We start from the raw sequence: 24950 nt of genomic DNA on the forward strand, positions 1-24950 counted from the left end.
ATAATGATACAATTTCAGTATGTCCACAGAATTGCTGCAGCTTGCGTATAGCACTTGTGTGTGCTATGGTAACTTGCAACTTGGGCAGGAGACAGACAGTGGTGGAGACATGCCCAAAACTGGAGGGTTCTAAACCAGCTTCAGAAAATGATTCATCTGCATTATTGTCATTGAAATAATTCATGCACAAACCAATGTACAATAAGTCTAAATGCTAACATTCTAGCATTATGTTAATTTTATTTTTAAAAAAAAGTTTGTGAAATGCATTATGTGACTTTCTTTTTTATTTCTAAAAATTTCCCCAAAGGAAAAACATTCAAAGATGGAGGCAGAGTTACACTTGCCATTTGCAAGAAAAAATTGTTTGATATTTAAGAATTGTGTGTCTCACACAAGTGTTCTTTATTCACCAAGTGCCCAGTTTCATGAGGAGGGTGGTCGTTAGTGTTCAGTACAGGATAATACTCCATCCATCTCAGTTGTGGATTGGATTTCACCCCTATGATCCATGCAAGAATCATAGAAATCTGAGTTGTATCCCCTGAGATTCAGTGCTAAGAAGCCCCATAATAAATGGAAGTCATTATGCTGCTTGTTCAGGATCTCCTTAGATGAAGGGATGGGTTCTTTTCACCTTTTTGAAGAGAGGGGCATACTGATAGGCTTCATCAAACACACTGCACTTTTGTAACCGGATGTGGAGCAAGCACTTTGCTAACAGCACATCTCCAGTTCGGGGCCTGCCTAAACAGCCTTATCCACCAGGACCAAAACACCTACTTGGTGCCCACTGTGCACTGGCATGAACAATGGTACCATGCAGAGGGCTCTAGGGAAATCAATCCCCCCACGCTTCACTGCAAATCTGGCCAGAAGCAAAAAAAATACAAAAGAGCAAAGCTGATTGCTCCCCTTTCCTAGGGCACCATAAACAATACAGGTTTGGCAGCCAAATGCTGCCCTCAGCAGCACCTCCTTGCCATTTTGCTGCACAGCTCTCCATTTTGCACAACTGTCCCCAAAGACAGCAGTGTCACTCTACCCCCACAGCTGCGCCGAGTGCATCTGAGCTGGGCAGGGGTGATGGGGATGCTGTTGCCCCTCAAAGCCAGCACTTCCTCTGGGGCAAGCACGCCACTTCTCCTATTTGGAAAGCACATATGCCACACATATATCAGTTACCAGTTGGCACAACTGCTGCAGTTCTCTCAACTAGCTCTATCCCATTTCTTGTGCATCTCACAAATTTTAATCAGTTCTTGACTCCTCCAGCATAACTCAGTTTATTACTGGACACATTAAATGCTATAGCAAAGTATAGATGGTTTTCCTTTACTTCATATGCCTTGGAAATCAATTATCTTAGTAGGTTAAGAGATTTTCTTCTTTCTTTGACACATCCTTATTATATTTTACTTCCATTTTGCATTCACTTTCACAGCTTTAATTGTACCTCGTATATCTTTCTATGTTTAGCATAAGTGGTGGTTTGACACGAGGGGAGGCTAGCTCCCAGATCTTCACTGCCTTTACTTCCCTTTTAACTCAGGTGTTCCCTTTGGTTGCAACCAGAGGTGAACCTTTTGTTCCCAGTTTGATAGACTTACTTAAGACCTTTGCTACTGATTTTGCAATTCTCTGTATGGGCTTCTGGGGCCACTCTCCCTAAAGCAAGCACGTCTGACCCTGAATCCATAGTCACCACGGTTGAGCAGGCTGCTTTTCTTCTGTATCAGCTGGTTAGGTGTGAGGACTACTTATTCTTGGGTAAGTAGATGTGGGATTGATTCAGGACTAGGAATCATTGCTCCTTAGCTAGGGATTGTCCAGGTAACCTCTTGGTATGGCAGACCATACCTGGGATGGGAAGAAGATGATGGGCAAGTGGCTGAGGGACAGGGATAACTGGCTGAACTCCAGCTCCAGGCCCTGACAGCAAATGCTTGATGCTCCCAGGGCAGAAGGACTGGGTATGGCAGGTGCCTTGGTGTATTTGGTTTGCATGGCAAGGTTTTGGTAGCGGGGGGGCTACAGGGGTGGCTTCTGCAAGAAGCTGCTAGAAGCTTCCCCTGTGTCTGATAGAGCCAATGCCAGACGGCTCCAAGATGGACCCGCTGATGGCCAAGGCCAAGCCCATCAGTGACAGTGGTAGCACCTCTGGGATAACAGAGTTAAGAAGGGAAAAGAAACAACATTACAGGAGCTTTTGCAGCCAGAGAGAGAAGATGTGAGCAACTGCAGACACCAAGGTCAGTGCAGAAGGAGGGGGAGGAGGTGCTCCAGGTGCTGGAGCAAAGATTCCACCTGCAGCCCATGGAGGACTCCACACTGGAGCAGGTGGAGACACCTGAAGGAGGCTGTGACCCCGTGGGAAGTTCACACTGGAGCAAGTTCCTGGCAGGACATGTGGCCCCATGGAGAGAGGAGCCCACGCCAGAGCAGGTTTGCTGGCAGGACTTGTGACCCTGTGGGGGACCCCACGCTGGAGCAGTCTGCTCCTGAAGGTCTGCACCCCGTGGGAGGGACCCACGCTGGAGCAGTTTGTGAAGAACTGCAGCCTGTGGGAAGGACTCACGTTGGAGAAGTTGGTGGAGGACTGTCTCCCGTGGGAGGTACCCCACGCTGGAACAGGGGAAGAGTGTGGGGAGCCCTCCCAAGGAGGAAGGAGTGGCAGAGACAATGTGTGATGAACTGACCACAACCCCCATTCCCCATACCCCTGTGCCGCTGGTGGGGAGGAGGTAGAAACCAGGAGTGAAGTTGAGCCTGGGAAGAAGGGAGGGGTGGGGGGAGGTGGTTTAAGATTTGATTTTATTTCTCATTGCTCTACTCTGTTTTGCCTAGTAATAAATTAGATGAATCTCCTCTCTAAGTTCGGTCTGTTTTGCTCGTGACAATAATTAGTGAGTGATCTCTCCCTGTCCTTATCTCAACCCATACACATTTCATTATACTTTTTCTCCCCTGTTTAGTGAATGAGGGGAGTGATAGAGCAGCTCTGGTGGGCACCTGGCCTCCAGCCAGGGTCACCCCACCACACTTGGTTTGAGTGCTGGGCAGGGACTGGAGAGGGCACAGCTGGCACAGGGAATATGGTCTCCACCAGTTTTAGCTGATGAAACAAGACTCCCCAAGAAACAAAAGGCAGAGAAAGGGGAATACACTGTTCCGGGTGGTTTCTTCCAAGAATATTTGTATTTAGTTTCTGTATTTCATTCCAATGTTTTGCTGAAATGACATAAAATGGGTTTGTTATTAGTTAGACATGAGGCACAGATAATAGGGTCTCCTTGGTTTGGGGGGCATTATGTAACTGTGTTGCTGAGAATAACCTAGGGATGTTTGTGCAGCTACTGGCTTATCTCTGAGACTCATGGTTATCTTCATTCCACCTGGCTGCTCAGGTAGTAATGGTTAATGATTTTCCCATGATGAACATTTTCAAGCTCTTTCACATCCTCCTGCAGTTCACAGTTCGAAAGCCTGTTATGCTTGTAAAGAGAAGACTACAGAGGTGGGGGAGTTAAGCTGTATGTAGTGTTTGGCATTGTTGCACGGCTGCAATTGATTTCACCCAGTTATATTACATAAGAGAGGTGAGAAAAAGGGCACAATAGGCCAGGGCTGGAAGAAAATCTCCTATGCGAAAGATACAGGAGCTCCATTCCCTGTTAACTTCCCTGGATTGATTGATGTTCTTGACAGAATCTTCCAGCAAAAGGGATCTTCCTTATCTTACATTGACAGTAATCATAATCCCCTCCAGACACCAGGCAAGACTTCTGACTTCACTCAGCACTGCTCTGAGCCAGGCTCAGCACCACCCTGTGATGGATGTTAATGCACTGGATGACTTCCTAGCTGCAGGAAGCACTAGAGGCTTTTAAAAGGTGTTCAGCATTATTCTCAGCAGTGTGAGTCTTTACTGATGCAGACGGTCACAGAGGTTGTGCTATGCAGGAACTGAGCATATGCCTTCCTCAGCGTAAGGGCAATTCCTCTTCGGTCCTCCAGTACGTCACCACTATTAGTCCTGTGCAGGAGGTACAGGAGCAATCTCCGTACATGAATTTTGCTCATGATGTCTTAGCAGGTCTTTTTGTGCCAGAGTGTCTGTCCAGTTCTTAGAAGGTTTGCACCTGCCATGATCCTCTCTTCAATGGGGTGGGTGCCAACACATTCCCTCCTGCTCAGTTCTGGTCAGCAGCTGGTAGGCTGGCACTGTCCTAACAGATGTGCTGATTTTAGACCATTATTCCTCAGGTTGGAGGCTGTGGTAGGCAAGCCAAGTGGGCAAGGGTCAATGCAGACATATTTTGCCTGGAGTGTTGGTGCAGGTCTAATTGCAGGATCCTCCAAACAGGTACCCGTGTCGTGCCAGAGGCGAGAGTTGAATTTTCCCAACACAAGCACTAGCTGGACTGGGTAGTTTTCAGTATCCCTGTGCCTATAAGCATGGGATTAAGATTCATCACATCCATATGTGCTGAACATTAGCAATGTCTGGTACTATACTATTATGATTTGATACAAGGTCTGGCCTGCTTGGTTTTTTCTCATATTCATGTGTTTCTGTGTCTTCCTTTGGCCAGGTTTTACCAGATAAATGTTAGCACACTGTGGGTAGCGTATGAAGTAATCCAACAAACTGACAAATCCTCTGCTGCCACATTACGTACCCCAAACCTGCAGGAAACAGCAAACATGGTGAATTAGAAGTGCACAGGGAGCTGAAAGTCAATTTAAGATACATTTGCCAAAACCTTTACTAGACCTAATAATGACAAGTGGAAATGTGGAGGAACAGAACAGCCTCACCAGTACTGTCCTAGATGCAGTCATACTACCTTCCTCTTTGCCCCTTTTTAAGCCATACATTAACGGTTTTAATGCATATCTTTTATGAGAAAGCAAATTTTTCCTTCACCCACTCCCATAATTTTTCTCCTAAAATTTGATGAACTGAAACAACATACTAAAAAACCAATTCTTTCTTCCTGTACTCAGAATCAGTCACAAATTACTATAAGAAAATTTGCCAGTGTTGACATTCTCAAATTAGATGGAATTCTTCAGATAATTGTTTAGGCTAAATACTATTCTATACCATTTGTCTTTCAGCCTAAGTCATGATCTATTTGGAAGAGCAGTGGTTTTGTTCAGACTTCTCCAAAACTGTGAAAGTGTACATACACATTCATACACACTAATTTTAACTGCAACAGATATTTTTTTCTAATTCTTTTTGTAAGCATTTAAAATAGGATATCTAGAGAGTGACACATCTTAGATGTAACACTAACCTCTGGATTTTCAATTCTCTTTGAGTTCATTTTTCAGAAAACAGCAGCTACGTTTTAATGAGAAGACTCTCTGAAGTCTACAGATATCAATTTGGCTTGCTAGTACATTCAGACAAAGAATAATTTCGTTGCTTAGAAAAAGGCATGCAGGAGGGAAATCTGATCAATCGGACATGACTGTGACTGAAGTTTAACAATTCCATCAATGCTACATCTTCTCCTCTTAACTACCTGTAGCTTTGTCAGACTTTAAATGTCTAATTTTCGAAAAGTCAGTTCTGTAGGGAATTTGCAGGAAGACTTGGGAAGAGTGGACTGTATATCCCAGTGTGATGCACCCATTCATAACTTGGGAATTCCACAGGGAAGATCCAGGGAGTTGTGCTTAACAGAACAAAAGCATCTGAACTGACAGTACAAAAGATAAAGAGTTAGCAAGCAGGCTTGCTAACAGCAGCACTGCTTCTTGCATCTCTCATTACCTCTCTGAACCAGAGCATTTTGACATTGGAAAGAATTCAGAGTCACAGCTCGGAGGAACAGCTCTTTACGTCTCATTCAGGAAAATTAAACCAAGCCAGATGGGCATCTTCAGCCCCTCATGTCTCCAAATGACTGTCCATATTTACTTTTACATTTGCTATGAATATATGGCTGGCCTGTATACCTTTCTGCCATGTTTTGGGAAGGATTTATCAAAATTTTTTTGGTAATTATGCACTTTCTTCTTTCTTACATTACATAGGGAACAGAACAAGAGCCAACATCACTGACAGAAAGGTTTTGGTAATATATTTGCCCTCAGGTGAAATGTATAGTCAGAATTATTGCTTCAAGTGTCGAAATCAAAAAGAAACAGACAAGAAACTTCACATTTTGAAATCTCTCCTTCCCAGTTCTTAGGGTTCAGGCAGGTAATTTCAAGCAATTCTGTTACAATAGATGAAACATTTGCTACTTGCTTCCTCGCCTACTGTAGTGGACTGTGATCCTACTCTAGCCCTTGTGTGAAGTAATGACATTCCTGCCAGTTTTGGATGTCTCATCACCTTTATGGTTATTCTTCATTTTAAATATAAACTGATTTCCTCATGCAAATAAATTTCTTACTTGAATAGTATTACATTATCTCCCTTCACATTTGACTGATTAGAGATAAAATGTTACTCCTGTCATAAACGAATGGATCAGTTCAAAGCTTAGTGAATACTGATGCATTATTTTCAATAGCTTTCTTTCTTACTTACAAATAATTGAGTGAACATGACTTTTTTTTTCACCAAAAATGCTAGTACTTGAAAACTGAAGATGAACTTAGTGGCAAAAAGATCACTGCTTTTACCTATAAATACTTTTCACATAAAGTTTTAACAAATTTCATTGTGGCCTGCTCTTAACACGACAAACCTATCCCGTGGTACTAAGTATTGACTTTCAGGCCCCATGCAATGCCACCAGAGACAAACTAATAAACAGGGAGCATTAGCGATAGTGAACATAAAGACTTGATGAAATAACACAAGCATGGTTGCAGGTGCTGTTGAAAATAATTGATTTTGGCAACTTGAGGTCTGTGGGTTGCAAAAAAGTCATTTCAGAACTGCTTTGCCAACAGCAGAGCTGTGTGCCTAACTTGAGATTTCAAAAAATACTGAGCAGAAAGTCACTTTCAGTGAGAAAATGGAGTGAAACGGCACTGATTAAAAAATGTGAAAAACATTGTGTTCAAAAATTCTTCAAAAACAAACATTTTCTGGTAAAAAAAGTCCAATTTTGGCAGTCATTTTCTAATGAAAAAGCCTATTGCTTATACTTTCCATCTAAAGCTAATCAGCACAAAATTAGATGTTCAATAGCATTCTGATTTCACTGAACAGTCATAAATCAGGACTTGAAAAATTCTTTATTTAATTCAGTGTGTGTCTCCTCTTATTCACTTACTGAGGTTCAGACACATCTTTACCCTGGAGAGCTGCAAGTAAAGTTGTGTTTATGCAGCAGATACTCAGGGAGACACTATGCTGCTGAGATGCGAAATTAGTTCTAAGTTCTCATTAAAAAGGTGTATGACACCCACATGGTCACATCCCTTCTCCTTTGTCTTTTTCTGAGAAGCTATAGAGGTTGTTGGATTGACCCTGTAGCACTTCTCCATCTAGGTGTTCAGTAGAACATCAGCAAAAATGTGTTAGGATTTCATAGTTTAAACTGTACGTGGATCTTTCAGGAAAGCAGCTCTTTTAGAAGGAATTTTACAATCCTTCAGTTATCAAGTCTTGCTTGTCTTCTGGTATCTTCCAAGCCACTGCCTAATTGGAAGATGACAGAGACACGGAGAGCTTGAGTTTCATCCGACATCAGGCACTTGTTTCAAGTGACAAAATTTAAGAATCCTTTGGCATGACAGGAGTTTACAGCCTGCCAGAGAAAAGAGAAACTCCTCCCCAGGTACTTCACCTGGGGAAGCAGACCAGTGCCCAAGGCACCAATTCCCACCTGCGCTGCTTCCGCTGCAAACAGAGCCACTTCCCCCTCCCCGTCATCAGCGCAGGAGCCAGCTCCATCACGCTTCACAGCCCGACTGCTTCCTCTGCAGTTACTGCGGCGGCGACTTTACAAGGCCCTCTCCCACCCACAGGAGATGCTGCTCGGAGGTCTGGAGGGTGTTGCCAGATCTCTCTGTTTGTACAAAACAGTGAGCAAGAAGGAAGAAGGGTCGCAGAGCCACACAGCCACTCACAGGCTCCTCCACACAGCCCCGTCCCTGCCTGGTGTGCTGTGGCTGACAGTGCTGTAACTTCCTCTACCTGAAAGCAACACTGGGTTAAGAAAACCCCATGCTTTATCCCTCAAATGAGGTTCCTGACTTTTCAAGATGCCAAACAAAGAACACTTGGACTGGTGAAAAATGCATTGCATTTCCTTTCCCACTCCATACACGTTGTTGTGGCTTCTCCTACCCAAGGATATGAAGGTAGCACCTGTTGTATTTGCCCCTGTAAAACTATTTTTCCAGAGTTATCAGGGTGCAAGACCATTTGACTATGTAAAAAAAAAAAACCCTCTCAGCTGTTGTGTTCTGGGAGTATTAAGGTAGGAGGACAGGGAAACCATAACCTGATTTTTCAGTGCCAGGATTTAATACCTTGAAGGAAAGCTGAACAGCTGATCCTTAAAGGCTTGCCCAGAAGAATTCTTATCCTGCTTGTTGAAGATGTTGTACCACTGGTGAGTGAAGAGACATAGGCTTAAAATTTCCGGTCCTTGGTGTTGGTGATGAATAACCACAATTCTTCCCCACCCATACACATGGTGTATTTATGGGAGGTTTTTTGTAGAAATATGGTCTGAATAGGAAACTGTTTAGAGTAGCCAAATTGGATGCAGAAAGGTATTTTCAATTTCCCTACAAATAGTTTCTATATCAAAAGGTTTATAAATAAAACTCCAATATTTGAAAACACAATAAATTTAAATCTCAACATGATCACCTAAGGCATGCTCATTCTTTTCTTTATTTTAATTCAAACTCAAAGGCAGAAAACTAGATACAGTTTCTTGTATGTCCAGATGTGCATCACCAGTGTATCCAAACAGTTTATCAGCATGAGCTGAAAAATACATATAGATATTCTAGTTGCCTATGAACTCCTGGATGTTAGCCCAAATTCATTATCTGACCTGTGGGATATGGCTTTCTTCTGAAGTGAAGAAGGCTTCTGTGACCTGGATAATTCCATGTAAGGGAAGGGACAGTATTTGAAAAGCATTCAGCATGCAGTAACTCAGACAGTAAGATTAACAATAAAGAGTGCTTAATGCAAGTACTGCACATGGTCTGTCAGGGGTCTTGATGAGAGAGTTTGCATCCATTTCTGAGATGAGCTGGGACCGCCCAGCCAACAAGGTGTTAACATCGGCCAGAGGAGGAATGGGAGCGTAGAACAGTGATGCTGGTATCTCAACTTGTGTCGTTTTAGGTGCTCTCCCTACCCTGCCTGACTCCCAGCTGATGATCCAGAAGAGTGGTATCCCATAAATGCTGCGTTGAACTTGCTGGCCCCACGCCGTTGTCCCGGTCACTCTAAGGGATCTGTAACAGCAGAAAGTACTGGCATCACTCTGCACTTTCCCCTGCTTCTAGGCAGCCTGGTGCTGGGCCTCCAAAACCTGCTGTCCCTTGGGACTGACCCCAAGGGCTGACCACTGGGACAAACAGCAGAGAGTTTATCAGTGACTAAGACAAATGCTAATACCTAACCACAGTTCGAATGCTGCCATGCTAAATAATTTTCAAGCAAATGTCTGTAAAAAGTTGCTGATGATTTTGCTGGCCTGCTGATATGGAGGAGCAACAAAGCGCCAGGAAACCTGAAGCGTGACAGTATTAAAGAACAATGGCAGAGTGACGCTGGGTGGTCACAGGCTGACTTTAATCCTGAGAAAAATAAGAGGAAAAGGTGATTCAATTAATCACAAATGAAAGGATTCAGTATAGCACTTGTTCCAATCTAAATGGGAACATAAATACAAATATTTACAGATGTAATTTCATTCTCAGGTGAGAATAAAAGATTTACAACAAAGATTATTGCACAGTTCTAATCTGCTCATGTTTTGAGAGACACACTGCAATGCCTTCTCCTAATAGGTTCTCAGTATCAGGAGTAGTTTAAAGCCAGGCAAACAGATTACAAAAAGTAGCTGTCTGTAAGGAATCATAACTGAATGGGGATAGTGCTAATGGGGCCTCATAAAAAGCAGCATTAGGATTCATATCATCAAACACATGAACCAATGCACTCTAAAAAAAAATAATTTGCTGGTAAAATTTGCTGAGCACAGTGATAAAGAAAAGGCTGATACAGTTAATAAACTGGACCTAATTCAAAAGAATTTGCCTTGTTAGAGTTAAATGCAAAGTTACACATGGGAACAAAGAGGGCAGCTAAGTCTAGGGAACCATACCTTGAATTTAGAAATGTAGTGGGCAAAATCCTAGAATGATGTTGCAGCAAAAAAGACTAATACAATCATTTAGTGAATAATCAGCAGATCAAGCTTAAGTAGGAAGAGGATTTTACTTCTGTGGGTGGCACTGACCACAGAGCTCTTAATGAAACATCATGTCTGTATTTGTACCTTTCTCTCAAATGCTATCACATGCCAACAAACCTGCTTATTCAGTAATGCCCTTCAGCAAGACTGTAAGGATTATTCTGGTTAGAAAAAACAGCACAAGTCCAATACATTCAAAGAAAAAGCTTAACATTTCAAGTTGAAAAAGAGGACAGTGAAAAACTGGGAATGGAAAAAAGCAACAAACTAACTGAAGGACCAGGCTCTCAAGGTAAGTGATGGATTTCCAGTTTCTTGACACCTTCAAGAATACTCTTCTAGGAGACTGCAGAGGAGCTGAATGCAATTATATTGTCTATTTTTTCATAGGCCTGGATAAGATCTTGAATTTACAACATATTTATGCATCTGTTGTGACAGGTGAGTGAAGACTATAAAAAGTTATTTCCAGAAGGAAGTTCTGCAAGACATTGCAAACGTGGCTTTGATGTCTGAACAGACATACTCTAGGTTACTGGTCCACCAGCCTGAGCTGTTCAAAGGAAGAACAACCGGAGAGAGTAGAGATTTTACAGTTATCTCAGAAAACCAGTTGTCTGTACTACAACTGATTTCCACATTTTATCATCTCTCCCCATATCTCCAAAGAATAGCAACTCCTTACAGATCTATGATGCAACTGACTAGCAAGGGAGAGAGAAGATACATTTCTTTCAGTAAAGGAGTATAAATGAAGTACTTGGAGAAAGACTACTTCTCAGAAACAAATACCTACCACAGAACATTAATCAAACTTTTGTCTTCTGTGATGGCAATGTTCCCACTCTGCACATGTGAACAGCACACTTAGACACTACTTGAATGATTCTTTCATGTATATAAGTATGAAATCCTACACAATTACTCACCCAAGATAGCTCCCTCCTCCCCTCTTTAAATGCTCCTGCATATGCACCTGCTCAAAAAAAGAGCTGATGAGTGATTTCAGGTGATCCTGTTTACTCCTTAGTGTCTTAGGCTGCTTGAGCACATACCTCACCCCCTCGAAGGACCCTCTTTCCTGGTGGTTTACCTTTCTGCTGGTGGGATGCATGTACCTGCCAGCCAGACCCTGCCAAACCTACCAGCAAACTTCCCATATGCTGCCCACACAAATTGTTCTTTATTTTCTCCTACACAATGACTCCCCATGCCTCTTTAGAATATTCTCTTCTGTTCTGCTCTATTCTTCACCTACGGCTAGCATGAAAGTTGCCAGTAAGGCTGGGGGTAAAAGGCTTCCACTGTTCCTCTCTTCACAGGAGCCCAATAAGCTTGCTTTAGATAAAAGCTCTGCCTTTCTCTTCAAAGCAAGATTTATCTTCCCTAACAGTCCTCTCCCTTTTTACTTAGCAATCAGAACAGACATTAAATGTTTTACAGATCACTTTTTTTAAATCACTCCAACAATTTCTGATTTTACTGTCGGAGAACAATAATGACATTATATGAAGTGAATAGATTGGGAAAACTTACTCAAAATATTTTCTGCAATTACAGTTTTGAAAATAACTTTTTCTGAGCTTCAAAAGTTTTGTTTTAAACACAGCAAAATACAAAGCATAATTAAAGATATCTGTGCAGTTATGCAGGCATTCATCAATTCTAAAAATAAAACAAGACATGAAGAATGAAAGAAGTGCAGGAAGCTGGAAGGTTGACAGCTATTACTTTCATATTAAAATAAACTTTCAGGAATTTAAAAAAAGTACCTGCCTTCACCAACATTCCTCTTTCTACAGTCACACCTCAGGAAGCTTGTCTCAGAAGATAAAGCCATTCAAAAAACACAGGAGATATTTGTCTTTAGAACAGGGTTATTTCTCTTTATTAACAGCACTGTCAAAATGTCTTTAAAATGTGGGATTCCATCTTCCTAGAATATAATTTTGCAAATTTATGCTTCTGTATAGATGGTATAAATTTTATGGCCCCACTTTGGGTAAAAAAATATTTTTTAAAATGCAAAAAGCCACACGGCAGAAATACTTCTGTGATTGCTTAGCTGATGAAATCTCTTACGTGGTGGTTTCCCTTGTAGCTCACCAGAGGTAAGTAAGGTACACTTGAGTTGCTATCTGTCCTTCAGTTATGGCACTTCCAAAATTGTACACCTGGCTACTTATTTTCACAGATATTGTGGAAAAATATTCTCTAAGATATTTACAGATCCATCAGATTATTGAGTACCAGCTCAGAGCCTGGAGAAGTCTTGGTCTTTAGGAAGCCCAGCCAAAATGAGTGTTAGACTCCCTAGTCAGACTCCTCAACCCTGAATTTTGTAGCAAACCAGTCTGATCTAGAGATGTGATCCACATCAGCATAGTAAGCTGAACTTATCCACAGTATGTAGAAAGCTCACATCTGTGCAACAGGACTTGCAGATATTACTTTCATTTAATATTTAACTCAAGGCAAAAAGCACAATATTTGTATTTTTAGTTAAAGTCTGTGTCACCAAGGAGTACTTTTTTTGATTGGTTCCCCCTTGTTGATTTCCATCAGACACTGCTGCTGGAGAGCTGCAGTGTAAAATTTTCTGGGAAGTGTATTGCTCATTGTCTTGTTACAATATACTCAAAACCACTTTCTCTTCATGAAACAAATCATTATTTTTTTAATGAACTGGGGAAAAGGAGGAAATTTATTTTCTGGTCTTTCCAACTTCCTTTTGGCAGTACGGGCATAGAAAGTAAAATTATTTTATCACTGGCAGACATTTGGTGACCTGTCTTAACGGGAAATAATGTTAGAAAAAGAAAGTGAATTAAACAGATCAACTTCTTGGATTCTCTGCTTCTCCCTCTAGCCTCACTGCAGAGGCATTATTACATGACAAACCCTCATTGGCATAACATGGGACAATAAATCTCTTTTTATTTTTTTCCATCATGTCTTTTCACTCGCTCTAAAGCTGGAACGTCTCTATGGCACAGCTATGTATTTCTCCTCCAACCGTAATGATGCATTGCTGACCTTACATTTCTTTTGTATTTGCCACAATTTTGCAAATGATAGCAAGTATCAAGTTTGCAACCTTACAGGAAAAAGTTATCTTCAACACTTGTAATTTTCAGCTTCATTCAAAAAACTTTGCATCTCATTTGTCAGAGTATTTTGTGAAAATAAAAAAAACGACAGCACCAAACCTTGTATCACCTTTAACAATGTTATCCTCTGGGGCAGAAAGCACACGCAGGCCTACTCTGCATCAGCCATACAGGCAAAAAAGAAGTGGAGACTGGATGCAATAAAAACCTGCTACCTGGTCCCTAGAAAAGGATGTTACAGCTGTGAACGCTGGAGTTTCAATCTCCAGTGAAGACACCATGGGAGTTAGGACCTTGTGAACGGTGATTGTGAGCATCCAAGATGTGCTGGAACTACTCATAGCTGGCAAGAGCACTGAACACCCCGGGGAACTGCTCTAGCTGCAATTCTCTGCCCAAATATATGCACAATCACTTGGTATAGCCATCACGTAGCAATGGCTGCTGCTGTAGTTGGCGAATCCTGCCCATGCACCCCAGCTGTGTTTAGGCTGCATCGTTCAAAGGCTTCAGGGAAGGATCCAGGTCCTGCGGCTGGGAAGCAGGCATGCAGCTCCTCAGGCAGGGGCAGCCCACGGCAGTGGGGACGCATTGCTCTGGACGTCCTGGGAGCTCCGAGAACCCAATATGGGATTACGGCCTCGGCTGCTGTGTCACCGGATGCGGCAGCGCGCACGGAGCAGGGGATCGCAGCTTTCACCTTCAGCATTGCAGCTCCCCCCCGGCTCCCGCCTTGGGCACCCAGGGGTCTTTGCCCAGACAACCAGAGGTCACGCAGAGAACTGAAGGCAGATCTTCTGAGTCCCAGACTTGTGGTCTAACCCAGTGGGTTAGCATCCATTAGCTATCAAAGCAAATTATCAAATTTCACCTTTGTAGGGCTCAAATTACTGCATTGTCTGCACTTAAACTACTTGGAAAAAAAAAAAAGAGGAGCCTATCACCCAAATGGCAGCCGACAGACTGTGGAAGCAGGGATTTTGGCCACAGCTACAGGAAAGTCCTAGCTTCATGGAATAAAAAAGTGAGGTTGTGAAGCATATCCTAAATAGCAAGATCATGTTATATTTGAGGATAAATTATTACTTGGGCTTGAAAGAGTCGTTATTCCTCAGCAGCACCTGTCCAGTTCATTTTATGTTCAGCACTGTGTGACTGAAATACAGCTTTTTGGCTTACTCCATACAAAGCCTGTTGCTGCATGTGTCTGATCTTAAACTAATCCTTCAGCAAAGGGAATGTTTTTGAGAGGGGAAGTCTAATGAGAAAAATATTGTGAAACTAGAAGACATACAAAGAATGTGCTGTGACTAATACAAATTCTGGCCTGTTTTCTTTCAAATTAGCTTAGCTGTATTTTATTCAGACTAACACATCCTCCATCCTTCCTCAAGCCTGTTTACTCAGCTGGATGTCCACAGGGTCCAATTTTCCCTCCAATTGCCCTTGCACGCTAATATAATTGCGGCTCATATGGGTAATTGGTCAGCCTACAGCAGTGTTCGCATGCATTTGTTCATCTGCACTACCTGGCAACCTCTTAAAATGAATTTATAGACTCAAAGTACTGTTGAATACTTTGTTTCATTCAGTTTATAAAAGGACAAAACACTTCCAGAAATACTTCCAGGAGCTTTGGGCATTAAAAATACTGCAGTGTACACATTAAAATTATTTTTATGGGCAAGTGGGAATAGATCTCCATTTCCACACATCAAAAAGAAGGCATACACTCACACAAGTCAGTTGTATCTAATTTGTAAATACTAAGCTAAATCAATTTCATAGCAGAGATCAACCAGATTTGAAATTATTGTGTGTGGAAAAGAGGCCCATTGAAATTTCAGACAAGAGAAACTGAAATTGTTGGCAGCAGGCAAAAAGAGCTTTTTCTGGAATACAAACAGAACACAGAATTTTACAGGACAGTTTTACGCTGTTGTAGAAGGATCAGTATGGAAGTGATTTTTATTACTGTTATTACCAGAATCCGGTTCTTGGGTTGAAACAGAAGACATAAGTCCTGTGCCACAAACCGTCATCATGTAGTTTGTGCTCCCTTATTCATGAAGTGCCACAATTCAGCTATTTTAATCACTTCCTTGCAGGCATAACCACTGGCTTTTTTCTTTGGCTCACTATTCTTGCAGTGGTTCTTTCCAGGTGTCTAAAATCTTCCCTTTTCTTCTACAGCTGAGACTATTGCTCACACCATACCCAGCAGCTTCTATTTTATTCCTCTCTGCTACATTTTTCTGTGGCCACTAACACTTCTGCACTTCTTTTTACATGCCTAAATCCAGTATCTCATTTGAAAGAGACCAAAACATGTGAAACCTCTCTGCATAAAAATCTGACATAAATTCACATGTACACAAAAGAGCTGCTGATTCAGATGCATTTAACTCTCTCAAAAAGTGTTCCAAGAATCATTATGTATGATCTAATGCATTGTATAAAAAAATACAGGCCAAAGATTAAAAAAAATATTAAGAATTCCATTTCTGCAGTTTGAAAAATGGCATTTTATATAACTTCTAGTTTATACCTACATCAGAAGCTCCTACTCTGATAGGGCTTACAGAGAACTGTGAACTCTGTCTTGGAATAAATATGCCAGAAGACGCCTGGGTCTCCTGTGCTTGTACTCCCTCATCGGCACTGTTTAGAGATTTGATTGTGTTTACCTTACATAACAAAAGCAGAAAACAAAAAAAAGGGGGTGGGGGGGGAGGGTTAATGCATCAGTATAGCTGCATACACATGAATAAGTTATTTAGGCAAGAAGTTTAACCAATACTGCAACTAGTGTTGTTAAACCAATAGATACTCCTAACAGGAAAGTTTTTGATGCTTCCACCAACCCTCAGTTGTTCTCTTAAAAACAAACAACAAAGCTCAGATAATAAGCACCTCACTAACACTTCAGCGATTTTTCACAGTTCAGTTTTCCAAAACAATCATTTGGGATTATAGCTTAATCTTGTCACAATCAAAAATATTGAGTGATCAGAGTAATTTATAAGAGAATTAGGAAAATCCAAAAACAGACTGGAAAATATTACACAACTTTAAACCAATGTAAATGAAATACAGAAGAGAAAACAAAACTTTGATTTTTATTTAAAAATAAGATTTCTAAAAAATACAGTACATAAGAAATCTTGATAGGAATGAAAAAAGTAATCTATAAATTAAATCAATCCAAACAGAAAAAACAGAAATATTACATGAATAAAATAAAGAGACATAAAAGACAATACATTGTCCCTCAGCTGGACATACTCTTGCACTTTTAGATTTGATTAGAAGAATACCAGAGTAAGTTTCCCTGTTTTGATATTACTCATCCATTCACCTCATACATTATCTATTCAGGCATAACCAGTGTCAGACCTCATAATTTTCAACAAGTCCAGTACAAACATTATTCAGCATTGTCTGGAAACAGTCAAGATCAAACAAAGAACAAATTAGTAAAGCTCAATCACATGCCCATGTGTGAGCTACAAAATTCAGAATACTAATTTACAAAAATAAGTATTATTTTGCTAACTGGCACTTAGATTGAAGCTGTTAAGGAGACAGAGTGATAATTTTCTATCTATAAACTGCACTGTGATCTACTGTATATCAGCCTTGGGAATGTGCACAGAAATACTTATTCATCCAGAAACATACATAAATTACAATTTAAGTTTCATATTTTCTAATTCGAAAAGCACATGTTCTACTGTAAATCTGAATTATTCCTACAGTTATACAGGCGACACTCAGATGGCCCTTGTTGCAGCAACTGACTTTAATCCCTTGGCCGCAGTTTGGCAAGACGCAAGATGCCATTGAGCAATTTCAGCAGAACTGAAGTCCTAGGCCTAACACAGCTCACAGATACAAGTGCTGCAAAGAATCTTGAATTTCAAATGCTCAGCCAGTGAGAAAGTTGTACAAAAATCTTTTGAAGTACAACGCTTTCTGAAATATTCAGTCATGCAGTATGTTGCATAAGTACAGACACTGTATTTAGAAGTACCAGTTCTTCCCAAAAGCAATCCCTAGCATCACTCACCATCACTTAGACAGTTTCGAAGTCTGAATATTTTGACTAATTTAGAATTAGATTCAACATATTTGTGTAAGAGAAATAATTAAATTTATCTTTGCTAATGCAGGAGGCAAGTCCCAGAATATTTTCTGCACTCTTAACTATTAAAACTATTAACCTTAAAAACCACATTTATAAAATTGTCAACATGAAAATGAGGTGCCTGACACACCATGTAGTAGTAACAATGGTAATTATATTTTGATAAAAACAGCATACCAAGCAGGAAATTGGCACGTTACATCTGTTTTAAATGACTTTAAACAGCACTGAAATCATACTTTATAATGCCTGTGTATTTTCAAATAAGTACAGTTATTAATCGAAGATTTTTAATAATTTGTAGAAAAATATTTATAGTATTGTATTTTACATATGTAATTTCTTAATGACTGTAAAGCAAAAGATTGCATCTATATCTCAATTGCCATACCAATATCATTAGTTCTTTTATCCTGAACACCATAATGTGAATGTGAATCCTGAATTAGCCTGAACGTGAATGACAATGTGATTTGTCATGACACCCCACCTGGTGTTTTATTAACCATATGTTTATAAAGTAATGAGTAAAAATAATCAGGAATATCTGAAGAAAAGCTCTGAACATACATTTGAGAACGATTACGTTTGTTAATAAAGACTGATCCATAGGAGAGTAGATTTATTCTTAAAATTTCAAGTATGTGGCAATTCAAATCTCGCAAATGGAGTATTTTAAAAACATTATTTTTGGCAGAAAAGCCATGGATCTCCAGCTGCTAAATGTACCTGTGGCAGCACTAGAACATTGCATGTACTGGCTTAGGTCAGGAGAAACTGACTCGGGCAACAAGGTAAAAAAAACTTGAATTATATACAAAATAATGCTTAAGATTACAAAAAGCTCTAGCTGAGCTTTATTACAGGAAAAAAAAAAAAGGCAGCACTTGTTCAAAACCCACAAAGAGATGTGACAACTTCTTTTTGTGTATTTCAGTGTATAGAATCCATGAGATTTCAAATCTCTTAAGCAATCGCCTGCTTGCTCTCAACCCAAACCCAAATGGAACCAGAGAATCTGCATATCAAAAATATATACTTTTTTTTTTTTTTAAATGAAACCAATGCTCCATATCTCAACACTTTCCCAGGCTACTCTATCACGGTGTCTATTCTGGTTGAGATGATATGAACACGACTGCAGGTAGGACTATTCTATGTTTCTGTGTGCTCAGTGAGAAGACAGGAAATGAGCCATCCAAGTTGAAAGTGAGCAGAGGAATGAACGTAACTCATTCAAGGTAGTAACTTTGCTATGGTAGAGAATTCATGACAACATAAGTGATTTTCTCTGGGTAAATAAGCCTCATGTACAGCCAAGAAAGGTCTGATCTCGTACATAAATCACAATAGTAATTGCTCACAAGCAGAATTTCTTCCTAGGTCAAGGAAATGCTTCCGGAGAACATTCTCATCTGCACTCTGTATTGACCCTTCCTACTATGTAGACATATTACTGAAATACTGCGTGTCAAACAGCAAACACTTTGGAAAAAAGATCCACAGCTGACTGAGAAGTCATTATCATCCTGATTTCATGGGAGGCACTACCTGCAGCTTCAACCTCTGAGTCACCAGCTGAGGTTATTTTTAAATCTAACTCCCTCTTTTTTCAAATACAAAATTTCATCATGTCATTAACACCAAGAATCAACTACTCAGCAGAAAAATGAAGTTAGCCAAACTGAAGCAAGTTAAAACTGCTTAAAACAAAGTGCAAAGTAAGCTTCTAGAGATCTGAGACCTCGTTTCAAGAGTCCTTCAAGGATTCACACTAGTTAGCACACCACAAAATCTCAGGGCCATCAAGGGATAATCTCAAAGGGTGATAAAATGAGCCTCTGCCTCTTCTTACCTGACCACTAACCCAATGCAGTGGGAAGATAATAAGTTGAGGCCTACCAGGACTTCAAAAAGCACACCATGTCCCCACTACTCATTCAACCCAGTTAAGAGCTAACAGAGAGCTACAAAGTGGCTATGAGGTATCACTAACAGCAATTCATACCGAGGGCAGAAAAGAACAATCCTTTCACAGGAGCTAGTAATTTCTCAAAGTGCAAAAACCAGAACAGTACCTTTGTCTTCTGACAGTTAACTTTCAATCTGTTACAAGACTATGAATAAAAGTGTATTTCTTACACACAATGCTAAAAAAAATCAATTTATTATGCTCGCACACATAACACAACTGTAGAAGTACAGGATGGAATGAGAAGGACTAGGTGGTACTAATTAAGATCCACATTGTTTTATGCAACTCTTATTCTTCAGAAAGTACTCTTAGTTTTTATTTTAGGAATAGTTTAGAAGTGCTAATACAGTATTATTGATGGAAATATAGGTAGAATAAGCATCAATTTTCATCCAGGAAGATCAAGAAAATACACCATACAAAGAAAACATTTTTAAGGAAGGCAATGACATTTCCAGTTGGGATATTGAGAAAAGCCAGTGAATAGTATTTGTCTTTGTGATAGGGTTGTTCCAACAAAGCGACACTGGCTTCTTATTTGTGAGCTGCAGCAAAATTGAGTGTGTGGTGAAGACAAAGAAAGGGTGGAGATAGCCAAGCTAAATAATATATCTAAGTGACAGCATCCCCAAATACATGGACAGAAACATTCTGCTATAAGTGATGTACTGCTGGCAGGAAGGCTGGCCAAATACAGTAAATAATGCATTACAAAAAAAGTGGTCTATGTTAACTAACAAGTCCAGGTTACCAGAAAACTCATCTTATTATCCTATGTTTCATCTGAATGCAAAGTTGACTTGAAAAAGATTCGTTTTCACATTACTGCAGAAATCCTGTCTTTGCCACCTACAATTCTTATCCTGGCATACAGTGGCCTGACATGAATTCATAATTTCCTCAAAGTATCATTTACTGAATAAAATTAGACAACTATAAGATGAACACTGAAAGACATCATATAACGACGGCATGTGTATTTAACTGCGTAACTCCTGCTCTTTGCAATCTCACTTCATTTGGTAAACTTTAGTAGCGAATCACAACAATTCTTTTTGCCCCATCTCCATTTTCTCTGTGCTTTTATGAATCTTCCCTTCCCATTAGCCCACTTTAGATTCAGAACTAGGAAGCTGCCCAGTCCAAAATCTATCCTACCACTCAGTTCTTAGTTTCTTACTTGTGAATCCTCCTCAAGACTGAAAATGATTGCGTATCTCAACTACTCTACCAGCTGTTTGACGGAACCTGTCCTTCAGGTAAATAATGGTAAGCATTATTTAATGCAGAATCTTTTAGACATCAAGATTTTTCAAATGAGATCTCAAATCTCTGATACTATGATAGCAAAGCAGCATTGTTCAGTTCTACCAGGAGCTACCCCATACTGCAAGTAAACCAGTTATTTTCAAATATTTTCAGGTTGTTTTTCATTAGTGCTTTGACTTTTCTTTGTACCTCTCAGGAAATCAAATATTGTTAAGTTCATAGCTAATATCCACTGTGCTCAGTAAAGCACATGTAGTCCTGATGTTCTATTAGGATCAAATTCATTAATACTGTCTATAAGATTTTTTAAATTAGTAACAATGACAAGCACTAATTAGTCTTAAGAATGCAGTTTCTACTGAAATAAAAAAGCATGAACAAGAGCTGGAGGGAAAGAAGCGGAATTTCAAGTTAAAGATTCAAAGGATTTCAAGGATTTCAAGGTTTAAAGGATTTCAAATCAGATCATAAAAGTCTACCTCGTCTTTTTCTGCTGGAGCAACTCTCACAATCAGTGTCAAAAACATTACTCTGATAAACTAATAACATGATAGGGTCATTGGCTAGAATTCTGAAAAATATTTTGATTACTCTTACACTTTCAGAGGCCTGTCATTCAAAGAATAAACCTCGGTGCCTCCCAAAAATGAAGCCTCTCTGAATTCTCCCTTCTCTCCTCCACATACTCAGAAATGGGGTAAGAACTAAAATAGGTGCCTTGATCGTATTACATATTGATTCCTAATGTTAAGGATGAATGGGAGGCTGATTAAAAACATATTTACCAAAAAAAAAAAAAAAAAAAAGAAAATCCAACAATAGAAAAACATTTGAGAAATTGTGAATCTGTGAAATTACCATTTTCATGTGAGAATCTGGCAAGATTTCCATGCACATCATTTACTTAAATGTATGCTTGATACTTCAGCCTCAAGGTTCTTCTTTTGGTCATTTAAGTAAGCACTTTGGAATTTACAGATTTTAAATTTTTAATTTCTAATTGGTTGTTTGAAAGGGAAGTCGAAAGGGCCTGATGGTTTCCCGGATAAACCTGGCACGCTGCGCTCTCACCCGCAGCAGGCCCGCCGCAGGGTCTGCTCACCCAACACCTTCTTTACTACCGAGAACGAAGCCTCACCCGTGGCACTGACGCCTGCCCAAACCACGCGAGTCTTCTTCCCCATACCCACTGCGTCACAACGACGCTGGCAGCCGGGCACCGCCCCCGCTCCGGGCCAAGCGCCCGCTGTCGTTGCGCAAGACAGCCGACAGAGGGCGCGTGGAGAGCGAGGGAGGACGCGCCACCGCCCACTCTCCCAAAACGGCGTGCGTCCCGCAGGGCACCTCCCACCCGCATCAGCGGTACGTCGTGGGCGGTTGTGTCTACGGTCTGTAGTACATTCAGCGCACGTTTAATCCCAATCTGTGCCGCGTCAGCGTTGGTTTCTTACGTTCGGTACCTTCTTTTGTTTGAGAATACTGGAGTACAGAACACAATACGACATTTGGGCTGCCTGCGCATTTTTATCCGCTTAAAGCAGGCAAAATTTAACGGTCCCATTACTTCACTGTATATCATGTACGAAACCTACATACACTGTTTATAACTAAGGTTCCTACCGTTGCGCAGATTCTGTATTACAGACTTGGTTGTCCATGGTTAAATTAACTGTAACGACACTAGAAAACAGAAAGAAGAATTATATGCCTTCACGGCGAATGTATCAAGAATAGTAAAATTCTTGATCCTCTTCCTTAATAAACTTAAGAACTGTATAATCTGCTAACTATGATAACTGATTAGCATGAAAAACTTTTAAAAAACTACTGGTTTGCTCTTGAAACATTTAAATATTGGCACAGAAACCAAAACTGTTATTAGTTCCCTGTGTGTTCCAGAGAGACTATAATAGTGGAATTCCTTAAAAAAAGAGAGATACAGCCATTACTTTGTAACATATATGCATATTCTTTTTAATTTCAAGCACTGCTCCAGCCTTTCCATCCACTTTCCTCAAGCTTTCAATTGTTTAAATATTGCTGCAAATACCATCTTAAAGAAAGTCTAAACTCATGTCTAAAAATGCCAGGAAAAAATGGTTTAATATTAGGCTTGAAATTTAAATGAAGAAAATATTGCATCTATTTTTAAAAGGAGAGGGAAATTAAAATTAATTCAAATGTTAGAAGTTTAGAAAAGTTTAAAATTCAAGTGATTTTTAAGATGCACCTTTTGGAACTCTCAATGGATCATCAAAATCTGTTAATTCAATAAAGGGACACCCATTGGCAGTGACTGCATAAAGATTTTAGAAGAGCTGATCTAAAAATTCATTATGAATACCACTCATGACAAATCTAGCCCTTCTTTTTGAATGAACTGTTCACAAACAAACTATTACTCTCTCCAAACACAACCTACTTATATTACATCCTGATTTTGTGCCTTTTATTATCCTGTTGCATGGCTGTCATTTAAGGTGGATCCTAATCCTGGTAGACTAGAAAACAAACACAGTAAGCAGTGTAACTGAAAACACTGAAGCTGTGAATTTCTCATAGAAATGCAGAGAACTTTCAAAAATCACAAACATCTCATGCTGCTATTTGTATAGCTACAGAGGGCTATAATAAATGACAAAATTTTTCCAGATACAGCAAAGCTGAGCCAGTACTTTTGGAATCATCGTCATTTTATCAGATGTAACCTTAAGGATGCTTTCTTTGGTTAACTACTTCCATACTTAAAGGGCCCACAACAAGCTATCATTCATCAGCATAGTACCCTATTAAATCAGTTAGTATACTTTACATGCCAATGGCAAATATCTGTATTTATGTATAAATATTTTAAAATATTTTCACATATATTTCCCATATATAAACATGTAGACCAACTCCAACTAATCATGACTAAACAAAAGTAAATATAAAATTTATAACTTTATTGATAATACACTCTTCTTTATGGTACATTACGCTAACTAATTAAATCTTTATTTTTAAAAAGTCATCATTCTAGTATTTGCACCATACAACTTCTTTGTTGAATTATTGCAAAGAAATCCTTGGGATATAGGGAAAACATGCTTTCTGTCTGCATATTTTACCCTGGAACATTTTATCACTTCTGTTGACATAAAGACATGAATATTTTTTAGTAAGATCATATCTATGCAGAACAATAACTGTAACATGTAAGGTATCTCTATATAAACACACAAATTTACGTGTATTTATAAAAACCTCTCTGAGAAACGTTTAGGAAGAAGTCTGCTTCTGTTTTAAATGTTGCCTTTTATAGTGTGGTGCTGCAGGATTACTACTGCATATCATAAATAAATGGCAGTATCGGGAAATTTTAAACACATGTAGCAGAAAAAAGACATGAGTATAATCTACACAGACCTACTGAAAAGACTAAAAAAATTCAAGGCAGAATAAGACACTTAGTGGGAAAGCTTACAATCAATGTAAACTTCAGTGTTGCCTACCAAATCAAAATCAAAAGAGCCAGTATCAAACAAATAGAGGAAGACTGCATTCGAGTCAGTTGGTTTTGCTATTAACCTCAAAGACAAAAGACATCCCCTTGGAAAGCCAATTTGAAAGTAAATATGCCTAAAGTTAAACATACAACTTGTATTAATCTCAGAACTGAATCAAGACCACTATTAAAATAAAGCCTGGGGCACATTGTGATGCTTACGATTGGTGGGTGGATTTTAATTGACTTGAAGACTGTCATAGTCCTATTATCATAAAACCTGTAACGCACTTCCAGCATGGAGGACCCATCTGTGCCCACCATCCATCTGTTCAGACGTGATTGGCAAAGTGGTAGGGAACTCGCAGTGGTTGCCTCTGCCTGAAAGGAATAAACCACAGGATCTTCCAGCGAGTGCCAAAAACTTCTGAGAAGGTCTGCTGCCATGGCTTTCGGGGCCTCGATCTACAGAAGACAGCATTATTAGTGAAAGACAGCACGCCCATGGTGCACTTCAGTCAGCTAGAACAATGCAGGTTGGCTGGGGATCCATTACTGGACTCTGATGAATTGTGCCCCAGCATCACAAATTCAGCTT

The 24950-nt window shown here is 39.9% G+C and overlaps 1 protein-coding gene across 6 annotated transcripts in view; it reads right to left on the reverse strand.

The window, feature by feature from the left end:
- Positions 1 to 4376: 4376 nt before the first annotated feature.
- The window catches only part of ZDHHC21 (zinc finger DHHC-type palmitoyltransferase 21), a 57133-nt gene continuing 36559 nt past the window's right edge, over positions 4377 to 24950 (reverse strand). For 2 of the 6 annotated variants that reach the window (XM_054809212.1, XM_054809208.1), the window contains 2 exons: positions 22486 to 22545; positions 4377 to 4689 (listed from right to left, as the gene is read on the reverse strand). In XM_054809212.1, the coding sequence (XP_054665187.1) occupies positions 4599 to 4689; positions 22486 to 22545 (151 nt within the window). In that variant the 3' untranslated portion in view covers positions 4377 to 4598. Of the gene's footprint in view, positions 4690 to 9283; positions 9400 to 16630; positions 24818 to 24950 lie in introns of those variants that run through there. The other 4 variants (XM_054809209.1, XM_054809213.1, XM_054809211.1 and 1 more) reach the window with 3 other exon arrangements.

Source organism: Grus americana, chromosome Z (genome assembly GCF_028858705.1).
Source record: "Grus americana isolate bGruAme1 chromosome Z, bGruAme1.mat, whole genome shotgun sequence".
In the NCBI taxonomy this organism is placed as follows: domain Eukaryota; kingdom Metazoa; phylum Chordata; class Aves; order Gruiformes; family Gruidae; genus Grus; species Grus americana.